The sequence below is a fragment of the Opisthocomus hoazin genome, chromosome 6 (assembly GCF_030867145.1).
Source record: "Opisthocomus hoazin isolate bOpiHoa1 chromosome 6, bOpiHoa1.hap1, whole genome shotgun sequence".
In the NCBI taxonomy this organism is placed as follows: domain Eukaryota; kingdom Metazoa; phylum Chordata; class Aves; order Opisthocomiformes; family Opisthocomidae; genus Opisthocomus; species Opisthocomus hoazin.
This window is the reverse complement of record NC_134419.1, coordinates 62,280,837-62,307,771: the sequence shown is the minus strand read 5'-3', so window position 1 is coordinate 62,307,771 and position 26,935 is coordinate 62,280,837. Positions and strand designations below refer to the sequence as shown.

The 26,935-nt window shown below is 39.8% G+C and overlaps 1 protein-coding gene across 3 annotated transcripts in view; it reads right to left on the bottom strand.

The window, feature by feature from the left end:
• IDE (insulin degrading enzyme) overlaps positions 1-26,935 on the bottom strand; it is a 76,015-nt gene that overhangs the window by 34,690 nt on the left and 14,390 nt on the right. For all 3 annotated transcript variants that reach the window (XM_075423473.1, XM_075423471.1, XM_075423472.1), the window contains exons 5-11: positions 20,242-20,364; positions 17,500-17,612; positions 16,914-17,076; positions 16,185-16,277; positions 15,535-15,626; positions 11,765-11,845; positions 8,711-8,814 (exon numbers count right to left, since the gene is read on the bottom strand). In XM_075423473.1, coding sequence (XP_075279588.1) covers positions 8,711-8,814; positions 11,765-11,845; positions 15,535-15,626; positions 16,185-16,277; positions 16,914-17,076; positions 17,500-17,612; positions 20,242-20,364 — 769 coding nt within the window. The remainder of the gene's footprint in view (positions 1-8,710; positions 8,815-11,764; positions 11,846-15,534; positions 15,627-16,184; positions 16,278-16,913; positions 17,077-17,499; positions 17,613-20,241; positions 20,365-26,935) is intronic.

The window sequence follows — 26,935 nt, the reverse complement described above, 5'->3', positions numbered from 1 at the left end:
TTATCATCTATTATATTCCAGATTAACATAACAAAATTCCAGCTTCTAAGGGTGAAAAAGTAATAGACTTTGAGACCACAGTATTTGTGATATTAGTAACAGATATGTCAAAGTAAATTCGCTGCAAAAAAATGAATTTATACTTAAAAAGAAATAATTGCTTTCTTAGAAACTGATTTAAACTTTGTCTTCCAAATGATGACAGTCAAACAATGGAAAAAATTACGTGCATTTTATTCCAATGCATAAAATAACCTGACTGAGACAAAACCAGCAAAAGCCTACACTTGTTTATAACTTCCCCCAAACCATCAGTACAAGTGATGTGAGAAAACAAAGGCTATTCAAAGCCACTTCCACACAAATCTCATTAGAAAAGAGAGTAAGAGGGGAAGCTACATGCAGATATTGCCGGGGTGCCATACTCCACTCATTCTGCAGAAGCACAAGTTATTTCTTATGGTTCAATAAGACTAGGTCTCTACTAACACAATGGTTTGTGGGGGGAAATAAGTGAACAAATTGCGATATTCAAAATCTTTACTCGGATACAACGCAATTAAAAAATAAACACATACTTTCTGTATTTGTAACACATTTATCATCAGGGATGAGCATCACCAACTGCAGTGAAATAACTGTTTGCTCAGTATCTGAAATTCCAGCCCTCAGAAATTTCTGTACCAGCATTTTTGGCGTTCATTTTACCCTCTAGGATAGTACTAGTGCTGCATTTCAGATATCAAGAGAGGAAAAAGTCCATTTACTATACTGGGGAAAATGTTCTTTAGTTGCTTAATCTGATGAGTCACTAGCTTCTTCAATTTTAGTATGAGCATTTATTCCGCAGATGATGAGTGGAAAAAAACTGTATTGGAAATGATGGGAAAATTGCATTTTTCAGCTAAGATTGTGACACACGCCAAGTTTATTCCCTTATCTTCACAGATGGCTGGCAAAACCCAATGCAGTTTGAACAAGTAAAAATGATACCTACATCTTAAAAAGGTTTCTCTCTTGGGGAAATTAAGCCACTAAACGCAACAAGTAGTGTGTGGGGGTGGGAGGGGGGAGGAGAATATGAAAACCTCCTGTTTTGGTTAAGTCAAACAGAAGCACATACGGATACTTGCTACCATCTGTGAGTATGGATATTTTTCCATGCTTTTTAAAAACAAAGTTTGTTAAGAAAACAACAGTAAAAAAGCTAAACTTTTTAAAAAGACATTGAACAGTAGTCTCGAACTGTGAATGCATCTACCCCAATACAGATCTGCCAAGAAAAGTCCTTAGTGTAGGTGAATTTCAACAGGGTTATGAAAAGGAAATTATAAATACAACTGTGATACAAAGGTAAAATTCAAATCAATGTCAACTAAGCCATTGCAAGACACAATTTACACAAGGCATAGAAAAACAAACCCAAACAGGAGGAAAACCACCCCAACAGCAAAGTTAGGATGATGTGGCACATACTAGTTCTTTCAGAAAAAGGGAGAATAGAAAGGTAAACATGAGCACCAGCAAATGGCGGATAACCAGAACATATACAGGTATTTAAAAGAACATGTCCACAGTTTTTTTTTATAGTTTACACAATTTGCTCAAGCAAAGACTTAAGAAGGAAATGAGCTACTGGACTGGTAAGTTTACCACATGCATATAGATACAGACCTTAAAAAAAAGAAAAGGTAAACCACAAGAGAACCCTTTTATTAGCATCTATAATCTCAACTTGTTCTTTCAAGAAAGCCCACTAAAAATCCAAATCCAGAGTGGCTTTCTCAAATCTTTTTCTCGAACACACCAGGAAATCACTTCTAGTAGTATTTAACTAAGGTATTTTTTTCCCCCCAAGATATTTTAAAATGCCAGCAATTTAAAAGAATAGATACCATAAAATCACATTCCTTGTTATATTTTACTATACTTTGAAGTATCTTACTTAAGTAAAAGATGAAAAAATTCCTAGTGAATTTCATTCTATTTCAAATTTCAAAAGACAAGTGCTTAAAACGTGTCTAAGAGGAATGCAGCACTAAACACAAGTTAATATTTTGTTTCAATCACATGGAAATAGCAAAGTCTAATTAACTCTGGTCTTTAAACACCTGAGGCCCTGAATAAAAACATGTGGATGTTGTCTACCTGGACTTTCGTAAAGCCTTTAACGCCGTTCCCCACAGCATCCTCCTGGAGAAACTAGCTGCCCATGGTTTGAATGGGTGTACTCTTCACTGGATAAAGAACTGGCTGAATGGCCAAGCGCAGAGAGTGGTGGTGAATGGAGTTAAATCCAGCTCGTGGCTGATCACAAGTGGTGTCCCCCAGGGCTCAGTTTTCGGCCGGTCTTGTTTAACATCTTTATCAATGATCTGGATGAGGGGATTGAGTGCTCCCTCAGTTAAGTTTGCAGACGACACCAAGTTGGGCAGAAGTGTCGATCTGCTTGAGAGTAGGAAGGCTCTGCAGAGGGATCTGGACAGGCTGGACGAATGGGCTGAGGCCAACTGTATGAGGTTCAACAAGGCCAAATGCCAGCTCCTGCACTTCGGTCACAACAACCCCATGCAACACTACAGGCTTGGGGAGGAGTGGCTGCAGAGCTGTCTGGCAGAAAAGGACCTTGGGGTGTTGGTCGACAGCCAGCTGAACATGAGCCAGCAGTGTGCCCAGGTGGCCAAGAAGGCCAACAGTATCCTGGCTTATATCAGGAATAATGTGGCCAGCAGGAGGAGGGAGGTGATCATGCCCCTGTACTCGGCACTGGTGAGGCCGCACCTCAAGTAATGTGTTCAGTTTTGGGCCCCTCACTACAAGAAAGACATGGAGTTGCTGGAGCGCGTCCAGAGCAGGGCAACGAGGCTGGTGAAGGGTCTAGAGAACAAGTCTTATGAGGAGCAGCTGAGGGAGCTGGGGCTGTTTAGTCTGAAGACAAGGAGGCTGAGGGGGAACCTTATTGCTCTCCACAACTACCTGAAAGCAGGTTGTAGTGAGGCAGGTGTTGGTCTCTTCTCTCCAGTAAGTAGCGAGAGGACAAGGGGAAATGGCCTCAAATTGCTTCAGGTGAGGTTTAGATTAGATATTAGGAAAAATTTTAGATTAGATATTAGGAAAGAGTGGTCAGACATTGGAATAGGCTGCCCAGAGAGGTGATTGAGTCACCATCCCTGGAGGTGTTCAAAAAACTTGTAGATATGGCACTTCAGGACATGGTTTAGTTGGCATGGTGGTGTTGGGTTGGCGGCTGGACTTGATTTTAGAGGTCTTCTCAAACCTTAATGATTCCACGATTTAATTCTCACTAAAATTGAAAGGACTTACACTTTTACATCTGAGAAACATCAGCCTGCAGTATTAGCATAGAAACTACACAGAAGCACAACCATAACTTTTCAGTCCACACTGAAAAAACATATCATTTAGAGAAGCAGGAGAAAGCCACACGACACTTAAGAATCTTAAATTTGGTGTGATGTTTTGGGTTTCTTTTTGTAAGTTATAGTTTTGGAGAAGACAAGTAGTCTGAACACAAAGAGTTCCAAGATGTGAATGTATAGTTGTTATGGCAACAGCAAACAGTTGCACGGTTTTAGTCTACACATAATAAGCAATACATTTATCATTGCTCTGACCATATACCCTTCAAACTCAAAGTATGCCCACTGCTATGTTATTATCGGCCTCCTGCAGGCCTCATTCGGTCCATTCAGCAGCGCTTTGCGGAATTCCGCTGTTAGAATTGCATTTCATCAGTCTTCAGTCACTCTCTAGTTTGTACGCATTTATATTTAAGCCTTAACAGGACAGCTGTAGGCATAGCTGTGGGTATTTAAGCTTCACAAAACTAACCTACTTACCTTCACTACCTTTAAGCCCTACTAAAATCTCTGCAACAAAAAGAATGCATAATTTTTTAAACAATAAACTGAAGAGGCCATAAAACCAGGTATACTCCAGTTTTGAAAGTCCTTTTATCTCCCAATATTTAGCTTTCTAATTCAAGTGCTTAAAAATATATAAACATCTATTTCTTAAGCCAGGTAAGGTAAAGAGACAATGTGACTAGTCCTGAGGGAAGATTAAACACAACATATTTCTTCCAGCATCCAAAAAGAAAGCACAGAAACAACACGCTAGAAGAAGGCAGGGTGAGACCTAAGACATGTAAAGCCCAAGATTACATGGAGATCCACATACACAGAAGTCACTAGATGATCACCCCTCTCTGATCACAAGCTTTCTTGATTCAGTCACCATGCCACCATCACTCTTACATTATGAAAACTCTGAGACACTCCTGTACAGAAAAGCATACCTATTCCATCAAATTTAGCTTCCAAAACACCCCCATCGCTGTGCCTCTCCAGTCTAAATGTACTATGCTTTGCTACTTGGTAAGTCACATACACAGCATTCAAAACAGGCTGAATTTGAAAAGCTGAGATGAAACAACTACCTCTATTATCTGAAGGATCAATGCTTACCAGTTGCCTCAAATACTAAAGCTGAGCATCGTCAGTTGGCATTTGCTCTAGATGTGTTCCATCTTCAAAACAAAAATCCTCTTTTTATTTAAAATTAATCCATAATAACCAAGTGTGGATAATATTCCTATCTCCAGCAAGTCACTTTGTCAAATGTGAGAAGACTCATGTAACCCTAAAAAATTACTACAAATAAAAGATATACCTAACGGTAAACAATTCTTTTCTGTGTTTGCTTGTGTTTCAAATAAGTTATGGCTAAATTCTGTATCTGTTTAGAATTACTTTTTCCTCTTTCCCTAACAAAATTCTTGCTCATCTTGCTCTTTTCTCCCCCCCCCCCCCTTTTTTTAATGGAGGACAGAGGAATGCAGAATTGCAAACGCAAGTGCAAATATGGGCTTATATTAACTAAAAGAACATTGTGAAATGGCTGCTTACTACATATTTGAAAAAAGCACACCATGTAACACTCTGAATTCTTCTAAAAATTCTCACGACTATTCCTGTGCTTCTGACCACATTCTATAGACTTGAATTTTCTCCTCTACCTGTATTCTCTACACTTTCCTTTCTCACACTAATAACTGTTGAACAAGTTAATTATGGCTATTTTATGCTGCAGTACTGTCAACTGGAAGGGAGTGTCGAAAGGCTGGCATAGCCAGCAACAGAAGTAACACAGAAAACTGATGAGTGGTCTGTGGCATCCAGCAGCATCTGGTAAGCTTGGGGAGTCTACGAATGTATTTACATGTATTAATTTACTCCAGCAATTTTTGAAAATTTAAGCAAGCAGATGCTTTGGAAGTTTTCCAGCTAATAACAAATACCCCATTTACATTACGAAAGGTATCCTTCCCAAAGATAATATTAACTGTTTTCCTGCAATGTTAAGACCCAGATTTTAAAGCCCTGTGAAGCTACAATAAACATGAGATCTGATCAAGCACCTGTAGCTTGTTTACCAAACCAGTATTAAAAAAGGTTTACCTATTGCTTGTAAGCAATTCTAAAACCAGTTAAAAGTTCAAATTCATGTGGAATTTGGTTAAGCTTTTTTCAGAGAAGTAATTATATATTGTCTCTTTTAATTATTAAAAACAGTGTTTATGTCAAAGGTAAGGTCCTGTATCAAATTTCCAAGAAGCTGGGTGGTAGATCAACATGAAAATACACTCAAAATAAACGTGTTTAATACAATAGGAAAGAGAACCTGGCAATTTTCTTTAAAGTATTGTTCGTTCAAAATATGATCTCTTGAAACATTCAAGCTTCAGTTGCAGTATCCCACACACATTACACATAGATGTACACCCACACACAAAGACATAGGCCCTTCTTTAAAGGGTATTAATTACTATGGCAACTACTGTCACCGACTTAGGCAGCTCCACTTATTTTATTATTACTTGTATACCCCTATGAACACCAAAATCCCATGACATTCGCCAATGCAGTTCATAATCCAATTTTATCCTACTTTACCCAATAATTATTTGAATCTTATGTAAATAATGCAACATGCATCTTAAACTAAAGGGATACACAAGACAGATTTTGTAATACAAACATAGTGAAGTTTCATGCGCAAATTTTTAAGTAACTCACAGTAATTTCAGAAGGCTGAAATACATATACTCTAGAAATATACGAATACATGCCTCGCTATCTTTCCATATCCAACACTGTCTGAAAAATTCAGTGTGGAACATACTCAGAAACAGACCCTCCACAATCACTACTTTTTGTATCATACACCTGGATTCCAAAACACTGACAAACAGGTGTTCAAACAGGTGTTCAAATGCAGTAAGACTGATACAGAGAATCACAAGCAAGAGCTTATTACTGTGTTTTCATACATTTTAATAATATCTCTACACCATTAATTTAACATTACAATTTATTAGAATATACACAAAAGAAATTTTAAAAGAATCTAATTAAAAAAAAAAATCAGGCTCCAAAGTGCTAATGTAACTGATGCTCACGCACCCTTCTAGTAATTAAGATTGCATCACATTGTACATACATAAAAATACATACACAGATTTACATATTGTCCTACTGAACCTCTGCCCTGTTCAGCGCACAGAACACTTAAGAAACAGTTATTCAATATTTTATATGTTTTGCTCAATGCATGACCTGACTTATTCTGTTTCCAATATCCACCTTTCTCTAAATAAAAAGAATTACTAAAATGTCTCTTCCACAGCACTCGGTGTTATAGCAACTAATTTCATATTTTGAAATATCCCAAGAGACTTTATTTTCAACAACAGGATGCTGAGGCATACAAAGATCCACAAAGTTATACAGTGCCCATTCATTTTAGATGCTCATTTTAAGATTTAAGAAAAAAAAAAATTAAAAAAATTCTTCACTTTGCATTGGACCTCACAGATTAAAAGCAAAGCTTCTGTTGAGTTGTTTGTGGATTCATGTGCTCAACAATTCCTCTAGCTAAATCTTAAGATCTTAGGCATACTCCAGAAAACAAAAAGGAATGAGTAACTACTGGCTTGCTGTGAAAAGTTTGTTTTAGGAGCTTGTCTCGTATCATTTAGGAAGCTTGTGACAAAGCAAAGAAGTTCAGTTCTCCTGGGCAGCATTAAATGGTCTTAACCTTGAATCTCTACTTGTCTCTTTCTGCAGATTCCTGTTATTTTCATTACACACCTTCAAACTACATTGTCAGGTCAGGTAGAGCAATACACAGTACTGGCATTTTATCAGGTAATTCCTGAACACTTCTATTCTGTAAGAACTGAAACAATAGTTGTACCGGGGTAAAAAAAGTGGAAAAATCATACATCTGCAGGGGGGGCAGCAAAGCAAGACTTCGTAAACTTTAGCATCTTTGCCCGTTGTAGACTATATTGCACTTAGTATGCACAGGCTTTTCCGCTTAGTTCCTCCAAGATTGGTCCCATCAGTTCTGCTGCTGTCCTACCTCTGGCTCCTTATCTCAGACCTCTTCTCTTTGCCTCTATTTGTCCTGTCTCCATGATTCAGGACTCTCAGTTGAATATCCTTGCTAAGCCTGACATAATCTTTTCTTCTAGACTTGCTCTCTTACCTCCACTCTGCCTACTAGACCCAATTCCTATGCCCCTCTCATTTTTTTCTCCAGTCTGCACTTAACCACACCCAGCAGTTACACTAGCCAACCTCTATCCATCCTTGACCGAGATACCAGTTCCCACAGCTACCAATATCCCCCCTTAAATTATCCCCATGATGTCCTTTGCCAGCTCTTGTCCCAGACTCTTCCTCCCTTTGTTTATGATTTGCCCAGCCCTTCTTCCTCCTCTATTAATAGACCTTTTTTCACCTGCCCTCATTTTCTTCTCTGCAGCTTCCAGATTCCTTCACTTGTAAATCATCATCTCAGGAAAGCATTATTGCCCTCATATTGCCTCCTGGTCACACTACTGTTCTTCAGGTATTCAAACAGACATTAGGTGCATTTTTTCTTTTGGCCTCCCTCTTCCACCCTGCTTTCGTGACAACAGAAGACCCTCAAAAGCACAGGAGTAAAAACCTTCCCCTTTTTCTTTCAACACCTAGTCTGACCAATGACTGAGCCCTGAAATTTGTACTGCAGCACACTCTGCAAAGAAAGCACATGTGCAGTACAGTCACACTCCTATCACAGAGATGCTCTGGAAGTCTGAGAGATTCTAACAGCTGAAGACACACCTATTTCTACCCACATAAACTGGTATTTTTCAGAGGGTCTGCTAATCTGCATGAAGTTTCAAGGCTCTCCATAGGAAAAATAAAATATACACAGAAGATAAAAGCCATCCTCTTAACAGATTTCCAGACCTAGCTCCAAATCACAAGTATTAGAGCATTCCATATAAAATGTCGCAAGAATTCAGTGAGGCAGGATAATTTTACTAGACTTTTTCTCAGTAACAGCTGAGCTATTCCAAATAAGTATCCTCCTAAAAACTATCTCCATCTGAGGAAGACATTCTGCACAGAAAGGACTGAAAGGACGTTTCTGTCTGCACAGGAAGAGTTGCATGCACTGATGAGTGCTTATTTTGAATGGGGAGCAGAGACATTAACACACAGAACAACTAGCTCTTTTTCAGTGACATTTACTTTGGAGCTGTAAGAGAGACCTAAAAATTTGTGTTTCCATTAGTTCATCTGCTTTCTTATAATGTTTGGGTTAAAATACAAGTTACTGCAGTTTAACTTACCGAACATTTTCTGGTCTCAATTTATCCAGTACCATCTCTATTAAATCAGGCCTGAATTCTTCCAGCAAATATTCAGCTGCCAATACTTCTTCTATAGGATAATACTAAAAAACAAAGCCCAGAAACATGTAGATGAAGTAAACAAAAACTAAGCATGAAAAAAACTACTGTTTTGTAAAGGAAATAAAATCATATACTTCTGGTCACTAAATCTGCATTACCTTGGCAATTTCAAATTAGAAGTGCATAGATGTCTTAAAATTTTTCTCTTCAAACTAAACAGGATGGAATAGTACTCTAACTTTGCAACCATGTTTCTCCTATATTAGACAATATTATATACTGCGTATTACCATTGTTATTCTCTTGAAAGATTTTATCTCAATATAAAAAGTCATCCACCTTTAAATACTGTTTTCAACTAACTAAAGCAAAAATAACGTGGTAAATGCTGACCCCTGGAGGATATTTTTAAAGATAAAAGAACACCAAGTACTCATTAGAGTGCATTTGGGAAAAAACAAAAAAAAAGCAGAAGCAACTTCCCCCCCGCCCCCCCCCAAAAAAAAGCCACCAACAAACCCCCCAAAACAAAAAACAGTAAGTTTTTTAGGATTCTCTACAAATCAAATTTTTATTAACAGTAATATAAAAGAAAGTATATTTCAATTACCTAAAAGTATAATACAAATTTACACAATTTTTTATTTAGGATCAAACTGAAGATCTCTAAAGGTACATTGCAATTTAAGAAGAAAAAACAGCCAAAATTCTTCTGAAAATGATTAATGTAGTGGACAGGAAAACTTTGTTGATAAACATCTGTTTACCAAGGGAAAAATACCAGGTGACCTAAGCACCGAGTACTTGCAGTTTGCCATACAGGTGTACATTTTATGGCCAGAATGATTATGAAATGGCTTTCTGAACTACATACATTACTCAAAAAAACTACAGTGGAACAAATTCCAGAACACAGAGTAGCTCACACAAAGGATTCTGGAAAAGAGAAAGCATGGGGGGTGTAGTGTGGGCATAGGTGGAGACCAAGGACAATGAATCAAACCTGTGTCACAAAAAATTCAAACGTGAATGCTAAAGATACAGAATTTGAAAGGTCTTGTCCAAAAGATTCACAGTAGAATGCCCATTTAACTACATTCTGCATAAATGGCTAAGCAGACTAAGCAACCTGAAGGGGAGATTTTAAGTAACCTATGCACTTCTAATCTGAAATTACCAAAGCAATTCAGATTTAGTGACCAGAAGTCTACACTATTTCCTTTACAAACACAGGCCACAGTCTGCCCACCAACAGGAACTGAGCATAACATTTATTTGGTTACTTTCTCATTTTTGTATTGCTTGAGCAGGAGGGTTAGACAAGGTCACCTCCAGAGGTCCAGTCCAACCTCAACCATTTTGTGATTCTGTAATTGCTTTTCAGCAAGGTCAGAGCATAATGTAACTAAAATAAACCAGACTAAAACAATCTACATACAACAATCAGATTACAATGATTTTTTTAAAATTACAAAATTAAGGAGGCAAAAAAAAAAAAAGAAAAAAGGCACTGCAAACCAGGGAACAACTACCTGGAAAACGTCAAGCCTACACCTGACAAATATGAAATATAATTTGACAGAAAGACCTTAGTAGTGACTCCTTAGACCATCACAAATGTGCTTTAAAGATGAACTATTTTGTTGAATAAAAAGCCTTCTTAAATCCTTTTGGTAAACTTGCAACAACTTATGAAATTAAATTTACTCATGCTAATTTATACACAGGTTCTTCTCAAAGTTATGAAAAACAAATAGTATTCATAAGTGCATGAAATCACCAAACAACAGTTCTTGCTTGGTTAATTCAAAGCATAAACTTAGTATGACTCAGGCAATACAGAGAACTAGAAAAGTCACTTTTCTATTAAGTGTTTAAGCGACTAACAGCGGAATGAGAATTACCATTCATACTGCAAAGCACAGCAGAAGAAAAGCATTGAAAAAAAAAGTCCTGAATCAATACCCTACTCTTCATAACACTGCTGGCAACTTCCTGGTCTGATTTTGGAGACAGAAATTGTAATTGGGAATCATCCAACACACACAGACCACTGAAAGACTGTTTCAGAAGTCAGAAGTCTATTTGTTACAGAGATTTCATGCATTTGACAGAACAAAAGCAAGAGACAGCATCCCAAATAGGAGCGCCTTTAAATATCCATTTAAATGTTTTCAGGTAAGTCTAAGGCTTTTTAGTAAACAGAAAGACAATTCTGAAATTAAAGGTTGTTATTCTGGACTTTACAAATTAAAGGTGTGTGAGCACTAACAGGAATCCCTGCAAAGAAACCAAAAATGCCTGAGTAGATGTAGACACCAGATGTGCAATGGCAAATGGCTACAATGTATAAAAGGTGCATGAGCTCCACTAGACAAAAAAAAACCCACCGACATCTTCCTTTACTGCAAAGTGAGGGAACTGAATTTTGCAAGAAGTTTAAAGACTAAGATACGTGATGATTCCTTCAGTGCCAATACGTAATCACATTAGTAGAGTCAAACATTTCTAATTGGTTATCTTAATAGGAACATTTCTGCTTACTGCACTATTTCAACATTGTTAACAACAGAAACATTTAGAAACATAGTGCTTGTGTTCATGATAAAATACTATTTCTCCAATATTTCCCTAGAGAACACTTAGCCATGAGGTAGACAAAGAATGACAAGGCACATACGGTTTAACAAACACTGAAACAGATCATATGGCAACTCCAGTTCCTGTAAAATCAGTTCCATCAAGTATAGAAGCATAAAATGGTAGAAAGTGAAGGGAATGTGACTTACTGACTGCCAAAACTAAGATCTATGTAGCATGGTATTACCTTCCTAAGCTCAAGAAGTGCAAAGGACCTTTGCAAATACCTGTATTTATTAAAAGTATAATCAAACATGCTAAATGGTTACTATATTGTAAAACCAAACAAACGACACCAAAAAAAGAACCCCAAAAAACCAAAACCAACACCACACCCCATCCTCCACTCACATGCAACATTCCTCCAAGCTTTGATGTATAACCTCGTGGTCGTTCTTTATCTTTAAATCTGAATGCCACCGCATTTAGATCCTAGGAAACAATGTTGGAAGGGTTGAAAAGCATATACTAAAGATTCTTTTAAGAATATTTATTACCTACTTAATTCCTTTTTATTACATAAGGAAGGAGTTTTGTTGTATCCATGTTATAGGAGTTAGACACCTAACACAAACATTTTCAGTAATATTCAAGTTGCACAAAACTCACAAGAAATTTCATAGCCTCACAATGTGAAGTGTTACACAAGTCTCTAAGTCCTGTTCACGCTGAGACCTGTCCCATCGTATCTTTAAATTTCCTGCTAATTTGAAAACGCACCAACTTTGACACAACCACTGCATAGTGTTCCAGTGCAACATTCGTTGTATGTTAATGAACTGAAGCCTTTCCCTCTTTCTTTTTTGTTCCTTTTGTTCAGCCAGCCAAAAGATAAGTTTAGAGACAGAAAAAGTGTGCTTCTTTATGCTCTTAGCCACAGAAACAGAACAGCATCATTCTAAGAATACAATGGCAAGGGTGAATTAAAAAGATCTAAGAATATAAAGCAAATGAAAAGGACAGTCGATCCTTCTGCGCAACCATGCAGAGCCTGGCTAATCCAACAATCCAGCTGAAAATAAACTCAAAAGAAGATTTTTTTCAATCTAGTTTGCCAGCTCTTCTGACTCACCTCACTGCCTCAGGAGTGCTGGGGCTGATAGAAGAGGAGCAAGGGAAAGACACAGGGATAAGAGCTGGACGCAGGACTCCAGGTGGGCTCTCACCAGAGCGAAGCAGAGGGGCAGAATCCCCTCCCTCGACCTGCTGGCCACCCTGCTTTTGATGCAGCTCAGGATACAGCTGGGCTTCTGGGCTGCGAGCACACACTACCAAGACATGTTGAGCTTCCAGTCAACCAGCACCCCCAAGTCCTTCTCCTCAAAGCTGCTCTCAATTCATCATCCGCCCAGCTTATATTTGTGCTTGGCATTGCCCCGCCCCAGGTGCAGGACCTTGCACTTGGCCTTGCTGAACTTCATGTGCATCGCACAGGCCCACCTCTCAAGCCTGCCAGGGTCCCTGTGGATGGCATCCCTTCCCTCCAGTGTGTCCACCACACCATACAGCTTGGTGCCATCGGCAAACTTGCTGAGGGCACACTCAGTTCCACTGTCCATGTCGCTGACAACAATGTTAAACAGCACCGGTCCCAGTACTGACCCCTGAGGAATGCCACTCATCACTGGTCTCCGCTTTGACATCAAACCATTGACCCCAACTCTTTGAGTGCAACCATCCAGCCAATTCCTTATCGACCGAGTGGTCCATCCATCAAATCCATGTCTCCAATTTAGAGACAAGGATGTCATCCAGGACAGCAGCACATGCTTTGCTCAAGTCCAGGCAGATGACATCAGTTGCTCTTCCCTTATCTATCAATGCAGTAAGCCCACCTAGAAGGCCACCAGATTTGTCAGGCATGATTTGCCCTTAGTGAAGCCATGGTGGCTGTCACCAACCACATCCTTATTTTCCACGTGCCTTAGCCTAGTTTCCAGGAGGATCTGCTCCATGATCTTGCTGGGCACAGAGGTGACACTGAATGGCCTGTAGTTCCCCAGGTCTTCCTTTTCACCCTTTTTAAAAATGGGGGTTATGTTTCTCCTTTTCCAGTCAGTGGAAACTTCACCAGACTGTCATGACTTCTCAAATACGATGCATAGTGGCTTAGCAACTTCATCCACCAGTTCCCTCAGGACCCGCGGATGCACCTCATCAGGTCCCATGGACTTGTGCACCTTCAGGTTCCTTTGCTGGTCTCTAACCTGATCTTCTCCTACGGTGGGCACTTCTTCATTCTCCCAGTCCCTTCCTTTGCCTTCTGCAGCTTGGGCAGTGTGGCTGGAGCACTTGCCAGTGAAGACTGAGGAAAAAAAGTCATTGAGTACCTCAGCCTTCTCCATGTCCTGGACATTTCCAGAAATATTTTCCTGGAAATGTCCAGGTCATTTCCTTCCAGGTAGGGTCCACATTTTCCCTAGTTCTCCTTTTATCACTGACATACCTATAGAAGCTTTTCTTGTTGCCCTTGATGTCCCTGGCCAGATTTAATTCTATCAGGGCTTTAGCTTTCCTAACCTGACCCCTGGCTGCTCCGACAATTTGTCTGTATACCTCCCAGGCTACCTGTCATTGCTTCTGCCCTCTGTAGGCTTCCTATTTCTGCTTGAGTTTGGCCAGGACCTCCTTGTTCACCCATGCAGGCCACGTGTCATTTCTGCCTGGCTTCCTCTTTGTTGGGATGCATCGCTCCTGAGCTTGGAGGAGATGATCCTTGAATATCAACCAACTTTCTTGGGCCCCTCTTTCCTCCAGGGCTTTATCCCACGGTACTCTACTGAGCAGGTCCCTGAAGAGGTCAAAGTCTGCTCTCCTGAAGTCCAGGGTAGTGAGCTTGCTGTGCACCCTCCTTGCTGCCCTAACCATATCAAACTCCACCATTTTATGGTGATTGCTGCCAAGGCTGCCCTTGAGCTTCACATTCCCCACCAGCCCCTCCTTGTTGGTGAGAACAAGGTCCAGCATAGCACCTCTCCTCAGGCAGTCCTCTATCACCTGGAGAAGGAAGTTGTCATCAACACAGTCCAGGAACCTCATGGATTGCTTATGCCCTGCTGTGTTGTCCTGCCAACAGGTATCAGGGTGGTTGAAGTCCCCCATGAGGACCAGGGCCTGTGAAAGTGAGGTTGCTCCTATCTGTCTACAGAAGGCCTTGTCCGCTCAGTCTTCCTGGGCGGGTGGCCTGTAGCAGACCCCCACTATAATGCCACCAGTCCCTGCCCTGCCTTTAATCCTGAACCATAAGCTCTCCATCAGCTCCTCATCTGCTCCTCATCCATCCCCAGGTGGAGTTCCATGCACTCCAGCCAGTCACTGATATAGATGACACCCCCTCCTTATCTCCCCTGCCTATCCTTCCTATAAAGCTAAGATGGAACAAGAAACCCTTACCCAAGTATTTGTAGTGAACCAATGAGACCATATAGATAAATAAAACAGTTTTTATTTCACACTGTCACTGAGAAGTGCAATACTATTTAATTCTAATAGGATACTTTTAACTTTTTGTTCTGTGCACACAGAACCAACAGAGGTTGGAAGGGACCTCTGTGGACTAGATGACCCACAGAGGTCCCTTCCAACCCCTACGATTCTGTGATTCTGTGAACCATAAAGACTTACAAGAAGCATGAACAGTTCAGCAAAGACTGAAGCGTACAGCCAAAGTACTCCATAAAATTTTAGTTCACCTCTCAAAAAGGTGAGAGAACAAACAGCACATTAAATGTCCTCCAGCCTTTACATTCTCAACTATACAATCCGACACAATTCAATGTTACCCCTCAAGGCAAATCCTTCCCCTCCTCCACCTTCAGTGAAGACTAAGGAAGGTTATACAAAATGCTTGCACACAGAATAAGATACTTCTTCCTCCACCTCCATTATGCTGTGATAAAATGTCACCTCACAGTTCTGTAAGAGCATTTCACATCTACATTAAAACAATGTATTGTGAATGTACTTGTCATTTGTGTCACGTTACAGCTTTGGAATTAACAAACTTGATTACCATGTGATTATTAAAGGCTATTTCCACAGCCAAGGAATCTGTTTCTATTTCTAATCCAAAAATTTGTAAAAATACAACCACTGTATATTTCAAGTACCAATCACTGTACCTTGCACTCTTGGAAAACCCATTCTTGAGGTCCTTCTGTGCGTAGTTTTTGAATATATTGAAACATGTGCAAAATAATATCTTCAACATGCACTGGAAAAAAAAAAAAAAACTTGCTTAGTAATTCACTCAGTTCTGCACAAAGAAAAAAATTCTGATGAACACCAGTACGTAAGGTTTTATTTTTAATTACACCCTGATACATGAAGATATTTAAGTACATATGCAATCCCACTGGCAAAGTTAAACATGTTTTTCCTCAGACATGAATTTAAGATATGTGTTTAGGTCCTCATCTAATTCCGAGAACTGCATTGAACATGTCTTGTGTTAAATACTGATTTATAATATATTTTAACTCAGGTCTAAATGGTATGAATAAGCAGCACACAGAGGTATTAAAACCTTTTATTTTAAAGAAATTTACTTTTAAAATATTCCATGAAATACTTTAACATAACCTCAAATAAGTTGGTTTCTTATGTTAGATGAAGTGTGTTAGCATACTGAGAGTATCTGAACACAGAAGAATAACCAGCTAATTAAAAGAAACTGGCTTTCAAGGTATAAACATAGCTAGTCTCTCTGGATACAAACATAAACCCATCAGAGCAGGAATTACATGGAATGCAGACATAGTGCTTCACTTACAAAGTCCTTCCTCTGTCAAGTCCACATTAATAATGAAAAACATGAAACCTCTAGCACCTTCCTTCTGTCCTCCAACAAGAGTATTTACCCATCCTATGAAATCAAAAAGATAATATATTAAACAGATTTGTAACAATTTATGCTACTTTTGTATGCTTCAGCAACATTACATTTTTTTGGTTTTTTGGTTTTTTTTTTTACATTTTGACTACTTTACACATTCTTCTTCTCTTCCTTAATGCCTATAACAACAGTGTAAGTTAAACGTAAGTCAGACCTATCTTATTTTGTGCTTTGAGTGATACAACAAACTCAAGATTCTTTGATTACTGGGTCATTTATTTCTGTTTGAAACACGGTAATATTAAGAAAAATAGTGAAAGATACACTCCTGTAGTCTTCCAGACGTTAAGGGACCTGACAGTAGTCTCTAAGTCAGTGATAGAACAGAGACAAGATCATTACGCCAAAGTTCATAGAACTCTTCAAACATGGGCAAAGGGGAGTGCAAGAAATAATAGCTTCAATTGTCAAAGCGTCTGTTATTTATTGATTTTTACCCACCACAGAAACAAAAATAAAGCACAAAATGACTTACAACTCTAATTACTGAAACAGCTGGGGGCTTTAAATGTATCATACAGAGGTCAATTTTAAGTGAAACATAGCTAAGCTTTAAAAAAAAGTGTAATAAATCACTTTTTAATTCTTTACCTTCAAAGGACTTACCTTTAGCTTTAAGTTCTGATAAAAGACTCCCTGGGCCTTCATGCCCAATCAGATGACCAAGGTAATGACCAGGGTTTGACTTATAGTACTTCTGAAGGTCTGGTATAGGAAATGTGACATAAAGATTTCTAATATCCTTAATAGGTACCACTTTGTAAAGTTGCTGAGGGGGAAAATACACAAGGAGACCCATAAACAAAAGGTAACTCTCATTATTTTACTCATCTCAGGAGCACATATCACATTCCCTTCACAAACACACATTCTACCACAAACACATCAACAAAATCTTGAAAGTAAAGTTATGTAAAACTTAGGGCAACACTTCAGCCATTCACAATGCAAACAGAAGGAGAATTAATCATCTCTCAGTTGCTTACAGCTGCAACCAAACGCACAACCTTTACTATAAACTATAAAAAACTATACTCAACATGGAAAGGTGGATGGAAAATTAAGAAAGAAATGTGGAACTTCACAGGGACACTGACACAAGAGTAGTGAATTGCACAATATATCACTGAAACCTAAAAAATATCATTTAAGGTATATGATCCCGATGGAAGATGTGTCTCTCCATACATACCCGGAGATGTTCTTCTTGGAAAGGATGTTCGGGAAACTCTGGTATAGGGACATTTTTATTCTCTACTTCTGAAAATAACTTTACCACTAAGCAAGTCAGCTCATCCAAGGATTCTAGAAAAAAGAAACATTAGAAAAAGCATAATCATTACCTGAAGATTCTGGCAATTTTTTTCTGGCAAAAACCCTCACTACAGTGAGGGTTTTCTTTAAGACAGATTTCCAGTTGCCAGGGTGATTCTTACTGAAAAAGTTTTGACTTAAAAGTCTATACACGAACTGCTGTACTAAAGCTGTTCTAGGACTACCCAGTGAATTTTGCTTTTGATTAGATAAAAAATTTGTTACTTAATTTTTGCAAACTTTTGAGTATTTATCACTATTTACTAAAGAAATTATATTCTGATTCCCCCCCACACTTTTTACTGGCATATATTTTTATTTGTTTTACATTACATATATAAAGTGGTAGGAAAATCAGAGAATTACGAGGCTGCACGCAGCTTTAAACATTCCTTTACTTCAGAATGCACAAGAGTAGAGAAATCATGGAGGGCTTGCAGTGTGCAATTCAACATATTTTTCTGTTACAGAATTTTTAACTAATTATTTATGTACTAATTAGCAGTACTGCTACATTGATAACAAGGTATTTCAGCAAAGAATTTGTGGAATAATGCTAACAAGGTTTGTTTTCTGCAGTTTGCTTTTTCTGGGTGGAGATCGTTGAAAATAAAATTAAAAAACCAAACCAAACAAACAAAAAAAACCAACAAACAAATCGGGAAGAACGTGGAACTTTGTAAAATTCCAAATTTGATGCTAGAGGCAAGCCCTCAAACAGCCGTATCAGTCATTAATGTAAAGGCTTCTGGAAAGCAATTGCATAATTCTCCTGCTTGAACAAATAACAGAGTGAGAAAAGGTATGTGTTTTTTCAGGGAAAATAAGATGCAAATTTTGTCCAAACAGCACCTCACTATTACAGTGACAACTACTAATTAAATATGTCAAACAAGGGGAGTTGTACAGCATTTTGTATACAAGCAGACTAACAAAGAGCCTGAGAGTTTCCTTTCAAAAATGTATTTATTTATTTTATATGACTGAAAGGAAAAATCCCAAAGACAGATGTTTCAAAGGCTCCTAATTTTTATAGGTACTGAACTTTTTACAAGGGCATCTCACACTGAAAGAATTTGATTGTGGAAAACCCGTATAAATTCAGGATTTTAACAGGAATAATTTCTGTGTTTTGTAGTACAAAAATACGGATGGCAAGTTGTAGAAATGTTTGAAATGCAAGAGATTTTAAGACTATTTTCTACATTCTATTGATATTTGAAATGCAGATCTTGTCTGTCCCGGAACATCGCCTGTCCAGTGAAGAAATAGTTAAAGCAAAAAAGATGCCTGGAAACCTTGAAAACCAAAGAAGGAAGAGAATTTTAATTCAATTATTTCAAACTCTGATCAATATCTATTCACCCTGGACTAATAAATAGGTTTTTTTTTTGAAAATAAAAGGTTTTTTTAAATTTTGCTCAGGTAAAATAGAAGAAATAACTGAGAAGGGCGAAGCAGCTCTTTGAAACAGCATTAAAAATCAATTCACACTATTGACAAATATTTACAAGCTATCTTCATTGATGTTACAGTGTTTATTTGAAGAAAGTTTCCACTGCTATCAGGAGTATAAGCAAGGCATTTTCACATGACATGCGTTCAGCCCTAGTGGTATTACCTACCTATCTACCTACCAGTAACACAACTGATACCTCACCTTTAAAACAAAACAAAACAAAACAAATTCAATACATTTTACTGTTCAGCTTGCAACAGTGAAAAAAACCTTTTACCACATTCTAATCAGCATGTGATGTTACAGCAGGTGAGATATAATAGTAAATTTAATTGAAAGGAATTAAGAGCATCTGGAACTGATTCAGCAGCAAGTATATGCACCAAACCTGGATTCAGCTAAAAAGTATAATCCTCACAGTGTTTGCTCACCTTAAAAATCTACAACAAAAAATGATTCATGTATATGCTACCACTGAAATTAAACAGGTACATTTTGTTAATCAGCTTCATACACAGCATCCTGTAAACAGTTGTCAATGAAGATTTCGCTTTGTTAATGAATTTTATTCCATTTATATGCACCATCTGAGCATTATTGTAAAACACCATACAAATGCCAGTTTGCCAGCATATTTCCAAAAAGCAAACAGTTTTAAAGACACTTGTTATTAAGCTTTTGGTACACCTAGGTAAAATGTCGTCTCAACTGTGGAAGATTTTAAGCAGTTAGAACCTCTGTTACTTCAGAAGTAAACTGAAGTTAAGGCTTTTTATATAGATGTTGGGTTAGGTTTATCCTTTGATAATACAGAAATTTTTGCAGTGGAAGTATAAGTCTAAAATATTAAAACAGTATCAAAAGCCCTCCCAATATCTGAAACCAGACAGGTGTCAGTCTTCTGAAGACAAACACACAATGACAGCAACTGCTGACTTGATAACAGACTTAAAATTTTCAGCTTATTTTTTCTATTGTAACCTTCTAAACGCATAAATTTATAAACTGCATGTTGCTTTGAAGACTTCACTAAACATAAAATTATCTTTGGTCAGCCTGTACAAGTTTTACTTTTTTCCCTTTTGTAGATTTTCAGACACTTGTATATACTTTATTTTCTTCAAACATGAAGTCTTACTCAACCAACAGAACAAAACTCACCTCTTCCTAAGACACAAATAGCCATTAAATTTGATGAATAGTAAGTAGAATGGAACTTCAATAGCTCTTGTCTTACATCTATTCCCTCTTTGGTTGGTCTAGTTTCCAGAGTGAGTTTGTTCCCTGTAACAGAAAAAGTTAGCAATACTTGATGTTTATGAATTCACAAATTAAGAAGAAAAATATCAATTAATAAATCTGGTTTCCTCCAGATAGTAATTTTGAAAATAATTCTCACACATAATAGGTAAGCTGGATCAATACTGTCCCAGCTCATCAGAGACAATAAGTTCTTCCACTCTCAGTCTGCACATTCCTAAAGAACCGTGGATGTTTTAGTTTTCCAAATTAATCTTTTTAATTTGAACCGGTTATTTCAAAGCAATGCAAGTAAGCCCAGGCTCTAATTCAGAAGAAGAAAAATATTTTTCTTTGGCACATTTGAAGTAGGTTTTAGTCCCACATACACACTCCCGTCATAGGAATCACTGTGCAAAATTATTTGTGGCATTGTGTGCCACAAATCATAGCCTAGTATATTAAATAAAATAAATAATCACTAATTTACAAACTTGATTTGTAAATTGTGACTGTTCAGTTTCTGCTTCACAAACAGCTGAGCTGTTGCTGCAGCAGAGCAACAGCACTAGAGAGGAAGAGAACTACAACTCTCTCTGCGTAAGCCCATAAGCAAAAGATACCAAACTTTTGCCATTAAGTTATCCTCCTGTTAATTTGTGCAATCTTTACATCAACATCAAGCTTTCAATAATTTACTCTAAGGACATACTCCACATTTATAGTCAAAACTCATGTTTAATAAAGGTAAGAACTTCAAAGAACAGAAAAATTAGAGTCTAGAAAGAGCACAATAGATTTTAATCAACTCCACTTCCCATTACTACATGGGCACACAAAATGGTCAACAGAATCTACAGACCAGAACTGCAAACTAATACTCTGATCTGTTAACTCTGAGATCAGTAACTCCCTTCAGCCACAACCAGGTCAGGTACAGCAGACAGCAAGAGACGAGGAGGAAGCATAAGGCAAGAAAATGTAGGAGAAAAGTTGACCTGTGTGTTTACAACAAAAACAGCAAGAAAGAGAGAAAAGACTGGGAGAGCATCCCTGCTGTGCATGTATGCCCAGTGCACAAATCCTACAATCAGAGATATCAGTTAATATGAGTCTATGAGGCAGAATTAGCTACATAAATAAGACAAGTACATTGTCCAGATGTTTGGTGCTTAGATACCAGTCTAATTCCAACTGCAACAGTCAACAAATCATCATAGAGAGTCTGTCTGAATATATTGCTTTAATTGTCAAAGTTCACATGTGAGTACGTATTGGGTCTGGCTGAGATAGAGTTAATTTTCCCTGTAGCAGCACTCATAGTGCTGTGCTTCGTGTCAGTAGCTAGAAAGCTGTCAGTAATACACCAGTGTTGGGCTACTGCTGAGCACTGCTTGCACAGCATCAAGGCTGTCTCTCCAACATTGCTGCCTCATCAGGAGGCTGGGAGCAGGCAAAATCTTGGGAGGGGCCATAGCCAGGACAGTTGACCCAAACTGACCAAAGGCATATTCCATACCATATGACATCTGCTCAGCAGTAAAACCTCAGAGACAGAAGGAGGAGAAGAGAGGAGCATTCGTTATGACAACGTTTGTCTTCCGGAGCAACCACTAAGTGTACTGAGGCCCTACTCCCCGGGAAGTGGCTGGACATTGCCTACTGACGGGAAGCAGAGAATAAAACTTTTGTCTTCCTTTGCTTCCGCGTGCATCTTTTGATTAATAAACTGCCTTTATCTTGACCCATGATTTTCTTTCCATCTTATTCTCTTCCCCACGTCCTGCTGAGAAGGGGAGTGATAGAGCGGCTTGGTGGGCACCTGGCATCCAGCCAAGGTCAACCCACCACAGAGTAAAAGCAAGGATTCTTATTGACACTTAAAAAGGATAATTTATGTTTAAAATACTTTGTCCATTGCCAAGTTTCAGCATCCGTGCAGGGTCAGGAATGACTCTCACACATTGGTGCAATGCACAGTCGATTCCCGATTTATTGGTCTACTTGCGTGGTTATATACATTTTTCATATCTGCACACGTGATCACACTTATTTGGATAGGCTACAGACATAAATCACGCGCTGTTCACGCACCCCATATTCCCTTATGATTGGTAACTATGCACTAACGCTAATAGCAACAGACCGCCTGCATGTCCTTGAACACATCTTGTTTTTGCTAACCCACATCATGTGCACTATCAGAACTTTCTCAATTGCTATTCTTAGCTGGCCCCTCCAGCAGCCTGTTCAGTTATGCGAACTGTTTTGCTTAAGCGGCCTAGTCATGCTAACTCTCAAACTACATCGACCCCAACATCTCCTCCTTTTTCTTTTCAATAAAAAGCTAAGCTATCTTATCATTGCCTTAGAAACATTTGCTCAATTGGTGTTAGTTGCATCACAAAAATTTTTTTTACAGTTGTCTCTAGTGCCTTTTGTGTTATGCATATTATACACAGAACCAATATAATCACTGCTTCCTCTACATCTCCCCCTTTTTTATTTAATGAATTTAAAAAGCAAGTGCTACATTGACACACCTAAGCATCACTATTGGCTTTATGGTCCAGTAACAGCCCTGCTACAGTGCAACACTCAAAACAAACATAAGAACACAAATGCTAATAAAAAGATATATAGATGTGAAGTGCATACCATAACCTGTATTCATATTAATAACCTAGGCTAAAATCAATGTATCTAAGGGTATAACTCATTGACTATATACAATACCTGCAGAACTCACCAAACCAAAGACGCAAAGGCAGTTACTTGGTCCAGACAAATCCGTTAGATCACAGAAACCAAATCATCAGAACACAGAAATACAAACACTATGACAACAAACACATAAAATCACACAATTATAGTTGCCACCGCACACGCACAAGCACACCAAGTTTTCAACATAAATCCAAATATTGCAAAGACTTATGATTTTTTTTTTTTTCCTCTCCAATGCAAAGACTTATGAACAGACAAGGACTTACAATAATATTCAACATTTAACAGAAAAATTCCCAAGCCTCAGTTTCAGGAAGAGTACTCTCTTTTCAATTCTGTTTTAGGAAGGGCACTTTCACTTCTCCCCAGGGATACAGCCCAGTGCTGTGAAGCTTTCACTATGACTAGCAGGCAACTAGCAGGCAGGCAACAAGAAACAATACTGGAAGAATGCCTTTGTCTTATTAATGGTCCGTGCTGAGAACCTTTTGGTCCAGGGATCAGAGGTTCTCCCCGAGAATCCCTCGGTGCCGGCTGGAGGTCCTGCGATCCCTTGGACCATTGATGTTCAAGAGCAGCGTCCTACCTGGGTACCCAAAATCTATTACCAGAAAGCAGCAAAATAATTAACTCTCCAAAACTTAACTCCAGAGCCCCAAAAAGCAGGCACTCTCGAGAACTCATTAGCATACATTAATATCATAATCAGCTAGAACAGTTTGCAGCGATAAGGATACAAGAATTCTACTGCAGTGATTGAATTATACACACTTTTTCCAACCAAGTCCTTGAATGTCAGGAAGATGGTTCTTGCCGCGCCGCTTCTGGGCTGGCCGGGACAGGCCGGCATGCTGGGATTGCGGGGGGGGGGGGGGGGGGGGGGGGGCCGGGCCACTGGTTGCCCAGGGGGGGTCCGTGTGCCCCACCAGGTGTAAGGTTTGCTGACCCGTCTGGTGTGGGGGTCGCTGGCACTGGAGGCTGTGCTGTGTCTGATGGACTGCGCGGTTTTATGCTGGAATTCACCCTGCTTTGACCTCAGGTCGGGTACGCCAATTGCTGTAGAGGGACCCTGTTGTACACTTTCGAGGTGCCGGATTTTGCACCCCACTTCCCATTTCTCTGGATTTAAAGGATCGTCAGGTTCTGGCAGATTTACCTCCCGCACTTCTCGTGCTAGGGTAGGAATTTCGTCGTATGTAGGGTTAAATTTCAAAAGACTGCAGCTCTGTCCTTGCTTTGGAGATAACGGTGGAGGAGTAGCAACCACTTCTAAGATAGTTTCTGCAAGTTTTAGAGCATTTAAAGCTGTATGCACTGATTTCCAAGTAATGATTTCCTCAGGGATTTTAAACTGCAAGACTTTGTTCTTTCAAAATTCTCTGCAAAATCTTTCAATTGAGCTTTTGTTCCTTTCAGCTGATCATGCTTTTGACAGCTCGAAAAACAGGGGCTAATAATCGCTCCTCTTTGTTGCCGACCTGCACAGAGTCCCCGATTCTCTGCCACTCATCCAAGTCAAACAACCGATCTGTCATTGCTATCAGCTTTCGTCAGCGGTACCTCAATAACAGTCCCAATATCTCTCCTTCAGTTAACTTCGCCTTGGCTCAATCCGCCAATTCCGGCAGGCTTTTCTGTGCCGCCTTTTCCAACACTGATACAGTGGAACCCATGCTGCCGATGTTCACGCCCCCCCGGCGTGCCGCGGATCCGCTCCTGCCTTCTCAGGCAGCCCGGCTTACCTCACCGGCCGGCAGTCCCCTGCCTTCTTCGGCTGCGGTATCATGTCGGGGTCACCACAATGCCAAGTTTCAGCATCCATGCAGGGAGGTTGTGGAGTCTCCTTCTCTGGAGATATTCAAGACCCACCTGGACAAGGTCCTTTGCAGCCTGCTGTAGGTGACCCTGCTTCGGCAGGAGGGTTGGACTAGATGACCCACAGAAGTCCCTTCCAGCCCCTACCATTCTGTGATTCTGTGACAGGAATGACTCTCACACATTGGTGCAATGCACAGTCGATTCGATTTATTGGTCTGCTTGCATGGTTATATACATTTTTCGTATCTGCACACGTGATCACGCTTATTCGGATAGGCTACAGACATAAATCACGCGCTGTTCACGCACCCCATATTCCCTTATGATTGGTAATTATGCACTAACACCAATAGCAACAGACCGCCTGCATGTCCTTGAACACATCTTGTTTTTGCTAACCCACATCATGTGCACTATCAGAACTTTCTCAATTGTTATTCTTAGCTGTCCTTTCCAGCAGCCTGTTCAGTTATGCTAACTGTTTTGCTTAAGCGGCCTAGTCATGCTAACTCTCAAACTACATCGACCCCAACAGTCCATATCCCTCACCATCTGCAGACAAACAAAACGCAGAAGTTTTAGATATCCTACTGTGTTTATTCCCACAGAATCAATCCATAGGGTAAAATAAAGCTAATGCTTTAGCTCAGTGACTGTGCTGTTACAGCAGAAGGACGGGATGCCATCCAGAGGGACCTGGACAAGCTGGAGAGGTGGGCCTGTGTGAACCTCATGAGGTTCAACAAGGCCAAGTGCAAGGTCCTACACCTGGGTCGGGGTAATCCCCGCTATCAATACAGGCTGAGGGATGAGAGGATCGAGAGCAGCCCTGCTGAGAGGGACTTGGGGGTACTGATCGACGAAAGGCTGGACGTGAGCCGACAATGTGCACTGGCAGCCCAGAGGGCCAACCGTGTCCTGGGCTGCATCAAGAGAAGCATGGCCAGCAGGTCGAGAGAGGTGATTCTGCCCCTCTACTCTGCTCTGGTGAGACCTCACCTGGAGTACTGCGTTCAACTCTGGAGCCCTCAGCACAAGAAGGACATGGAACTGTTGGAGCGGGTCCAAAGGAGGGCTACAAAAATGATCCGAGGGCTGGAGCACCTCTCCTGTGAGGACAGGCTGAGAGAGTTGGGCTTGTTCAGCCTGGAGAAGAGAAGGCTGCGGAGAGACCTGACTGCAGCCTTTCAGTATTTAAAGGGAGCCTATAGGAAAGATGGGGACAATCTTTTTAGTAGAGACAGCAGTGACAGGACGAGGGGTAACGGTTTTAAACTAAAACAGGGTAGGTTTAGGCTGGATATAAGGAAGAAATTCTTTACAATGAGGGTGGTGAAACACTGGAAGGGGTTGCCCAGAGAGGTAGTGGAGGCCCCATCCCTGGAAACATTCAAGATCAGGCTGGACAGGGCTCTGAGCAACCTGATCTAGTTAGCGGTGTCCCTGCTTGCTGCGGGGGGGTTGGACTAGATGACCTCTAGGGGTCCCTTCCGACCCAAAACTTTCTATGATTCTACTGGAGTACATTAAAAGGCAACAGCCAGAAGACACCTTGTAGATGTAGGACAATGGACACTAGACAGTGTAAAAGTGCCTGGGAAAGTACTGACACTGTTGAGCGTAGAGATGTAGAAGCATCATAGGCATTAAATCAGGGAGATGTGTGAAGGGTATCTGGACACACAAGGCACATCCTAACAAGAAAACTGGAAGATTAAGGTGCATTTGTTTCTCTGGACAGACAAAGGCTAACAAAAGGTTTGCTGGCAAAACCGGCTGCACCACAATTATGAGTGACCCGAAGCATCAAATGGAGTCATTCCTGCATTCTGCCAGACTAACATAATCTCAGCAGGTTAAAAGGAAACAATAAGGATGCCACCAACTGGAATTGTCATGAAAACCCTATCACAGCTGTCATCTCTTTGGGTAAATAAAACCCATCCAAAGTGGGCTCTACTTCTGCAAAGTCAGGTCTACAGGAAGGCTACGTGCTATAATTTAATTTCAGAATCAGAGCCTAATCTAAGAAGATGTGAGTTTGACTACTGCTATTGAATTTGAGCCCTTG